We start from the raw sequence: 8863 nt of genomic DNA, 5'->3' as shown, positions 1-8863 counted from the left end.
TACCATCCCGCATCAGAACAGCCACTTCCAGAGAGTCCCAAATCTAAAGGAGTTTATAGGATATATAAATCCTAAAATGATGCTTTGTCTAAAAACTGTTATTTACTTTTTAATTTAAAATCTTTTCATTTCATGAATATACTCCACTGGGAAAATTAGAACAACAAATCAAGTAAAAAACTTTTATATAATGTGTAATTGTGACAGGGATTAAAAACCCTGGAAGAGATATATGTCTTACAAAGTAGATGGAAAATGGTATTCTCTGAAAAACTGGTAACTCACAAATGGCCCTGCCTTGACTGATGTGGCTCAGTGGGTTGGGCATCATCCTGCAAACGAAAAGGTTTGAGGATTTGATACCGGATCAGGGAACATACCTGGGTTGCAGGTTTGGTCCTCAGTGGGGGCATGTGCAAAAGGCAACCGATTGATGTTTCTCTGCCGCATTATGTCTCTCTCCCTCTCTTTCCACCTCCCCCCTCTCTAGAATCAATACAAGAAAAAAATGTCTAAAAAATTGATAGGTATGATCCATGAGAGAAGTTTATTTAAATGGTTTCATAAAGTGTGAAAAGGAAAAATAGTAAAATGTTTTAGAAATGATTTTACATATGTATATATAATCAATGACTAAACTACAGACAGAAGAGAACCCCTCCTCCTGCATTAGTACGTTCCTACAGACTTTAGAGATCCAGTCAGAGCCACTGCAGCCATCAGTGAGCACTGCACGTTTGCGCCACCAGGTCCAGTGTCAGGGTTTGCTGTCTTAGGCATCTTCCTATCAATCACTTTCTGCTTCTGTTATTTCCTCCTCTCTTATGCTTCCTTCCTCTTCTTGTACAGCTGCTTCTTCCTTTTCTTCTGGGGCCTTTTGTGAGCACCGTGAAAAATCCTTTCTAGCCACAACAATGATACCAATAATTAGAGCTAATAATATTCCAAAAATAAACAAGGGGAATACATACACCAGATTGCCAGTGGCTTTGCCTTCTGTATTTTCACCACCTCTGCCCAAATTACCATGACCAACGCTGTGACTTTTCCTTTTATCCTGACTTGGATTTTCATCATCTGGTTTGGCAGGGGGACCACTGTCCACACTACCCCCGTCACCTATGGTTTTACAGTCAGGGGGGGCATAGCCAACCTCACAGTGGCAGTGCCTTAAGTTGTTACAGACCCCTCTCCCACCACACATTCTCGCTGGATCGCAGTCATAGTTGAGCGCAGCATAATCGGTGCAGGAGTAATTCACGCAGACTTTGTTTGGGGCGCAAGGAGTGCCGGAGTGCACATCCCCGTCGTCAGGAATATCAGTAATGTTATAGGCATCCATGCTCCAGCAGAAGTCATTTTCATGAGGAATCTGGATCACTGTGTAATGGAGTTTGATTGATGGGACCCATTTAACATTTGTACATATAATTTTCCCACAAAATATATTATCGTCAAAACACTTAACGTAACTTGACTTTGCTGAGGTGGGGCGGCCACAGTTTCCAAACCTGTTCCCTTTGCTGTTTATTGAAATGTAACAGTTTTCGGGGGCAGACTGTGCAGTGTACCCATATAGATCTGAGCATTGACTATCAGGGTTCCTACATCGACCCCCAACACAGTAGTGAAGTCTGTCACACGGTGTACCATCTTGCTTATAGCTGTCTGCAGGGCACTCTGCAGAGGTACCATCACAGTACTCTGGGAGGTCACACTCTCCCGCAGCAGAACGGCACACGTACCCCTTATTTCTCAATCGGCAACCAAAACAGCAGAGTCCATCACTACATTCCGCATTCCCCTTCAGTCTGCATGTCTGGTCACAGCACCGGTGAGTGTAACAGGCAGAACCGCAGTCACACTGCTCCTCGCCCTCCACCACCCCGTTGCCGCAGGTGGAATCCCTCCGCAGGCGGCCTTTGTGCTGAGGGTTGTTAAACAGGCAGGCCCCTTTGTGTTCCTGCAGGAACCGGTAGAAGTAGTCAGAGCTGCAGTTGCTGAAGCCACTTTCTTTAGTGATATCTTCATACATGAGGCAGAAGCATTTATCTCTACAAGTGCAGGCCGAGTGGTCGTGCTGAATACCCAAGTTGTGCCCGAGCTCGTGGGCCAGGAGCGCTGCAAACAGGAGGACGTCTTCATGATGGAAGGATTCAACAGCTGCTGCAAAGCCTGTGGAACAGGCACCATTGAGAAATGCCTGCCCCATACCCTGTTCAGGATGCTGTCCAACAATCATGTGGGCAACGTCATGCTTCACACGATGGAGGAGCTGCTCTTGCCTCCAGCTATTGAAATTCCTGAGTGCCACTTGCAGGTCCTCTGGGACCTCTATGGGGTCCCCCTCGGTCCAAATCTCCATTCCGGCCAGCACCACCTCTGTGTTTATTCCCCTAGTGAAGCTGTTGGCCAGGGCAATGATGTCCATCACTCTCTGGACTGTCTCACTGACGTTACCGCCCCACATTTGGAACCGCTGGTTGTTGACCACGACAAACATCTCCACGTACTTGGTGTGTGACCACAAGTAGGATGGCGCCTGTAGACCTGCAGGCTGCCTGCTCCCTTGTCGCCTGCTGGTGGACACCACTTGGCTGTCTTCGGGAGTGACGCTGCAGGAGACTCGAGCTTGATGTGCCATGGTGTACAGCACGTGTGCAAAGTGTGGTGAAGAGTCCACGGGCTCAATGCCGTAGGACCGTCCCTCCTTAATCAGGACGCCCCTGAGGCCTGAACAGGTGTTGACAGAAACAAAAGACCCCGGGACTCCTTCTATGTAGCCTTCATAGTGACAGTCATGTGAGACGAAAGGCCTTTCTTGTGCCAGGGTGCCATTGCGGTAGCTGAAGACTGGGAAGTTATTGACAAAATGGTCTCTCTTCACCTTCAGGTGGATCAGCTGTTTCTGGCCCTGCATAAATATCACGTAAGATACCTCTTCCACTGGGTCTTCCCTTCCCTCAACTGTCAGAGCCTCAGGGGTGACTATTTCATAGGAGGAGTAACGTGCTGATCCCAGGGCACAGTAGAAGCTTGGCAGGAAACTCAGTACCAACACCAGCATGATGCCCAACGCTACATGTGAAGATCCTGGCACCAGTACCAGCCCCAAGCCCTTCATCTGGGGAGCCTGAATCTGAAGCACTCTGCTGGTCTCACACAGAAGCACTTGCTTCTTCCTTAGAGAAGGCAAGGAAGAGGCAGAGTGTCTCACAGAGGCGGCCACTGACGTGGCCCTGGTGAATCAGTGGCTGCTGCAGGGCCTGTGTCCATCAGCACCAGCTCTCCGTGACGTGCAGACCCTCAGTCACAGGTATTAGCTCCAGGTGTCTGCTGGCTGCATAAAGGGTGGCTACTGCTGACTTCTGAGAGCTGCCGCCTACCTCTGGCTGTGTCCTTTCTAGTCTCTTTGATCTCTCTGTTATCCTTCAGATAGTGTCCTTTTCCTGTGACTCCCTTGTGCAGCATTAGCTTCAGAGATTCTTGACTGAAGTCTTTTTGACATGTGGTGATGTAATCACAAAGAAGGACTGACTGCAAACTCTAAAATGCAAGATTGTCGCTTGAGAGAGGAAACAATACCTCCATGCCTTCCTCAACTGTGCCACACAGAACACCCCACCCCCACCCGTCCTGTGTCCGTTGCTCAGTTAACTCCTAATGTTCCAGACCAGGGGCTTGGTGATTATTGGTGGGCACACTCCATTGGCCATTGCCCCCCCTCTAAAACTCTCACCCTGTAACATATGGACATCACAACTCGGGGTGATTTTGATCCCTCAGTGAGGCATTGTAGTGATGTGCACATTTCTCAGGATAGACTTTAGATAGGGCCAGAGGTTGGCTGCCCTGTGTCCCAAGATAGGCCCAAATGGGGCAAGGGTCAATATCCTTTATTGTTATCATTTTGTATTGATTATGCTGTTACAGTTGTCCTGATTTTTCCCCTTTGCCCACTTCCACCCAGGGGTCCCTATTCCCTCAGGCAATCCTCCCACCATTGTTCATGTACAAGGGTCATGTGTATAAGCTCTGGCTACTCTGTTTCCTATACTGTATTTTACATCCCCGTGGCTATTCTGTGACTACCTATTTGCACTTCCTAATCCCCTCACTTCTTCACCCATTTCCCCCCTCCCCTCTCCCATCTGGTGACGTTCTGGTAACCTCTTTTCTCTTGCATTTAAGAGTCTTTTTGTCTTTAACCTTTAGCCTTTTAATAATGATGTGGCTTGGAGTGGGCCTCTTTGCATCCATCATAATTGGGACTCTCTGTGCTTCCTGGACTTGCATGTGTATATCCTTCACCACTTTAGGGAAGTTTTCTTTTTTTTTTTTTTTTCAGATACATTTTCAATTTCTTGTAGTTTCTCTTCTCCTTCGCCTCCCTATGAGGTGAATGTTGGACCTCTTTAAATTTTCCCAGAGGCTGTTTATACTATCCTCATTTTTTGGATTCTTTTTCTTCCTGTTGTTCTGATTGGTAGTTTTTTGCTTCCTTATGTTCCAAATCATTGACTTTATTCTCGGCTTCATCCACTTTGCCATTGTTTCCCTATAAATGGTTCTTTATTTCAATTAGTGTATCCTTCATTTCTGACTGGGTCTTTTTTATGCTGATGAGGTCCTCACTAAGTGCCTTGAGCATCCTTATAAACAGTGTTTTGAACTCTGCATCTGATAGATTGCTTATCTCCATTTTGTTTAGCTCTTTTTTCTGGAGTTTTGATCTGTTCTTTCATTTGGGCTATGTTTCTTTGTCTCCTCATTTTAGCATCCTTCAGTGTTCATTTCTATGTATTAAGTAGAGCTGCTTTGACTATGTGTCTTGGTAGTGTGGCCTAATATAGTAGATGTCTTGTAGAGTCCAGTGACATAGCCTTTCCTATCATTTAAGCTGGGTACTCAAGGTATACCCTTTGTGTCACCTTTCTCTTGTAGTTGAGCCTTGGTTGCTTTTGGCAGGTCAACAGGAAGGATTTACCCAGGCCAGTCAGCTGCAAGTCTTGGCTGTGACTACTGACCATCAACCTCCACCCTCCATGTAGGATCAGCTGCACAGGGGTAGGGTGGTGGTGCTCTAACGTTGTCTGTAGTTGTCCACTGGGTATACTGACCCTGGGGTTTCCTGAGTGGTATAGGACAAGGTCAGCCACCACCTGTGTTTTGCCTGGGGCACCTTGCCTGAGCTATAAAGCAATCTGAGATGGCTGCTACTTGTGCTGGGCTTGGAGATTCCCAGGTGAAGCCAAGCTATTACTCTAATGTGGCTGCCTCTAGGGCTCACTGAAGCCAGCTGTTGCTTGTTTGATAGGAGTCAGGAGCCAAGACCAGCTATTCTTAAGGAAAAGAAGCTTGGCTGGGCCCATAAAGGAGGTGGGATAGAGCCCCTGTGATCTCCAAGGTGGGTCACACAGTGTTAGCCTGGTTGATGGAGTCTCAGATATGGCACCAACCTACTGGCTCTATAGGGGGAGGGCTTATCAGAGGGACAGTCACCTCTGCTTACCACAGTGCCAGATACTCTCTCCCTGTATGCCACTGGTACCCTTCAGGCTGCCACCCCGGTACTGGGGCTCAGAGGGAGTGAGTCCGAGTAGGTGAGTCCATGTTTGGGTTCCCCAAGAGAAACTGCTTATGGCTTCATCAGCCTCCTCCACTGGCTCAATCCCCACTGGATTTTCGCAGCCAGAGGTTGTGGGGACTTATCTTCCTGGCACTGGAATCCTGGGCTTTGGGGCCTGATGTGAGGCTGGCACTCCTCACTCCTGAGATATCCCTCCTGAATTTTATCTCCATGAATGTGGGGCCAGCCTGTTCTGTGTCCATGCCCCTCCTACCAGTCTGGATGGATGTGGTTGCATCAGTTCCGTAGTTGCCAGACTTCCATTTAACTCGATTTTGTCATTCTTAGACTTCTGTTCAACTAGATTTCTGACATTCCTAAGTGATTGTTGTTCTATATTTTACGTGTAATTTGATGTGGTTGTGCAAAAAGGTTAGTCATGTCTACCTATGTTGCCATCTTGAGTGGAAGCCCTCTTATCTTTTAACATCATCTAAATTCAGCCTCTCAAGTTCTGTTTATGACACCGTCCAAAAATGTGTGTGGGAGATGCCAACAGGGAAGCCTTTTCTTATGTGTGTGTGATCTTCATGGGCACATTGGCTGGCAACTCCAGGCCTATACTCTTCTCTGGATGGCCCTGACATACTGGTATCCTAAGATTATGCCAGTTGAAGACTAGGTCTCCTAAAAGTCTCCTCTGTGTTAGAACATGGCTTGCATGTGTCCAGGGCCCTCTTCCATTTGTTCATCTTTTTATGCCCAGGTTCAAGATGCGATCAAGTACAACAGACTTACTTATTGAACGAATAAATGACTCCCAGGTAAGGGTGCTGTGAGGTCTCATCTGTTGTATGTTGTGTGTATGTGCTTGCTTCATGCTTTCCCTGAAGGGCTGAGAATGTCCCTAGAAAACCCACAACTATGCTGACAAATGGCACATTCCTGGTCTCAAAATGTACCTCCCTCTTCCTGCATTTTGCTGGTCAGCCCAGTTAGATGACAATAATGAAGCAGGCATGAGGTTGCAAACACTTGGTCAGTCATGGGTCTACCTCAATGTTCTCTTCTTAAATAATTTTTAACACATTTTCTAACTGTGAGAAGAGCCACTGTGACTATGTCGTTCCCAAATTGATTCAAGACCTTCATATTCTATATGCAAGACTTTCGTAATTGTATTAAATAACAAAAGTGGTATTGGATATTTTTAAAATTCTTCTGTAGTTCAAAAAATATGTAAAGCTTAATGTCTTAAAGCAGAGAAACATGTCAGTGTGCACATTTGCCCACTGGGAACACCAACATTCTATTCTGAAATTAAGTTTGTAAACACAAGAAGTTTTTAGGCCTTGTCTGTGTAGCTCCATTGGTTAGAGTGTCATCCTGATATGCCAAGGTTGCAGGTCTGACACCTGGCCAGGGCATACACCAGAATCAACCAATGAGTGCATAAATACATGTAAGTGGAAAAATAAACACCTCTCTCTCCACCCCCCTATAAAACCACAAATTTAAAAAAAAATTTAATTTTACCCTAGCTATTGTGGCTCAGTGGATTGAGCACCAGACTATGAAGCAAAGGGTCACCAGTTTGATTCCCAGTCAGGGCACATACCGGGTTGCAGGCCAGGTCCCTGGTAGGGGGTACATGAGAGGCAACTACACATTGATTTTTCTCTCCGTCTTTTTCTCCCTTCCTTTCTGTCTCTCTAAAAATAAATAAAATATTTTAAAAATTTTTTAATTTCAATGTGTCTTTAAAAAAGTTGCAACTTTATTAGATAAAACTTCAGCATTCCTGTGAGGTTGATAATGCACCTGTGTTTAACATAAATCTTTTATTTTTCCTTCAAGTGAGCCCCAGAGGAGTGAGTGGAGTTTGACAGCAAATTATGAGGATATTTCTAAAAGCATGTTGTAATAGACAAGAAAAGATGTCAGGTTGGGGCAATCCAAAGAAAGAGGACCTGTCCCAGCCTCCCAGGGAGGGTCATGACCCCTGGACTCCAGGAATAGTAAAATTGGCAAAACCGAAATTTGTTCTTTTCTGCATTGTAATTTCCCTACACCCTCCCCCCCCCCCAAAAAAAGTCTGTATTAAAATCTAGAACCTGGACTTGGTTGTCCTTTGGGGATTGAGGGAAGGGCCTGGGTCTCTACTGGCCTGAGGGAACATAGAGGGCAGTAGCCACCCAGGGAAGGCAAATAGCCACTGTCAGAATTCCTGGGGCAGCAGCAGGCTGGGTCATGAGTGACTATGAACACAGATACTCAGAACCTATAAGCAAGCATCCCTCTGAGCCCCCCAGACATAATGGGAAGAGGAATCGGGTGAAAAAGTTGCACTTCATAAAAGCAGTCACACAAAATGCAGAACACTGAACCATGAACCTGGAGCTTTCAGACCCAAGTACCCTATCTTCTCTCTCCTGCCCCACATTAGAATTGGTTACTTTCCTCCTATAGTCTATCCTAAAGAGCTTCTACTGTCAATCCCTTGAGTTTGGGGATTCCACACTTTTTTAGATTTATCTTACAATGTATAAATTTGTCCGATTTTTTGTTACTTTTTCACAGAACATTGATTTAAAGAGCTGTTCCCTGCTTTTACCCTGTTTTTGTATACCCAAGGGTCAATCAAAGGGCAGCACCAATAAATCAAAAAGCCTATATAACTTACATATTTGCTAAATTTTTGTAAGTTTTGTCAAATATTGTGAGATCCTAAATAGGTTTTATTTAATTGATTCCCAATTATCTACCTGACTTTTGGTCCTTAAGAAATGCCATTAAATTAGCTAAGCATGAGCCCTGGCCAGGTGGCTTGGTTGATTGGGGTGTTGTCATGTACCCCAATGGGTTGTGGGTTCAATCCCCAGTCAGAACATGTACAGGAGACAACCAATTGATGTTTCTCTCTCCCTCTCTCCCCTCTTGCCCTCCTTTCCCTCCTTTCTCTCTCTCTAAAACCAATAAACATATCATTAAGTACGGATTTTTAAAAAATTAGCTAAGCATGATTACTCTGTACCTAAATCATGATTCCCTTATATTTGCTAAGTTTTGAAAATAGCTGAAAGTGATTAGCTTTTAGTCACCATCAGCATCTGCCTGCAGTCAGGGAGGTCACCCCTTCTGTTCCTGCTTCTTGGCAGAAATCTTCCACATCTTTTTCAAAAGTCTCTGATGACACCTTTGCATTTGTACGCCCTCAGTTACCCATTTTTATCCTTGTTCTCAAAGCTCTCAGGTGATTACCAACTAATAGTGTGTTTTCCCCATGAATCTTGA

The 8863-nt window shown here is 45.4% G+C and overlaps 1 protein-coding gene and 1 long non-coding RNA gene across 2 annotated transcripts; one reads left to right on the top strand and one right to left on the bottom strand.

Moving 5' to 3' along the window:
- Nucleotides 1-483: 483 nt before the first annotated feature.
- On the bottom strand, nt 484-3632 carry LOC114509802 (disintegrin and metalloproteinase domain-containing protein 1a-like). Its single transcript, XM_028528336.2, has one exon. It carries the CDS (start codon nt 3122-3124, stop codon nt 788-790), a length of 2337 nt encoding a protein of 778 aa, XP_028384137.1. The 5' UTR covers nt 3125-3632; the 3' UTR covers nt 484-787.
- A 1600-nt stretch (nt 3633-5232) lies between these two features.
- LOC118498041 lies at nt 5233-7684 on the top strand. The gene is made up of 2 exons (XR_004900560.1): nt 5233-6393; nt 7427-7684. It is a non-coding gene; the product is annotated as an uncharacterized LOC118498041 (long non-coding RNA).
- The last annotated feature ends 1179 nt before the right edge of the window (nt 7685-8863 follow it).

The sequence above is a fragment of the Phyllostomus discolor genome, chromosome 13, assembly GCF_004126475.2.
Source record: "Phyllostomus discolor isolate MPI-MPIP mPhyDis1 chromosome 13, mPhyDis1.pri.v3, whole genome shotgun sequence".
In the NCBI taxonomy this organism is placed as follows: domain Eukaryota; kingdom Metazoa; phylum Chordata; class Mammalia; order Chiroptera; family Phyllostomidae; genus Phyllostomus; species Phyllostomus discolor.
This window is presented reverse-complemented; position numbering and strand designations above follow the sequence as displayed.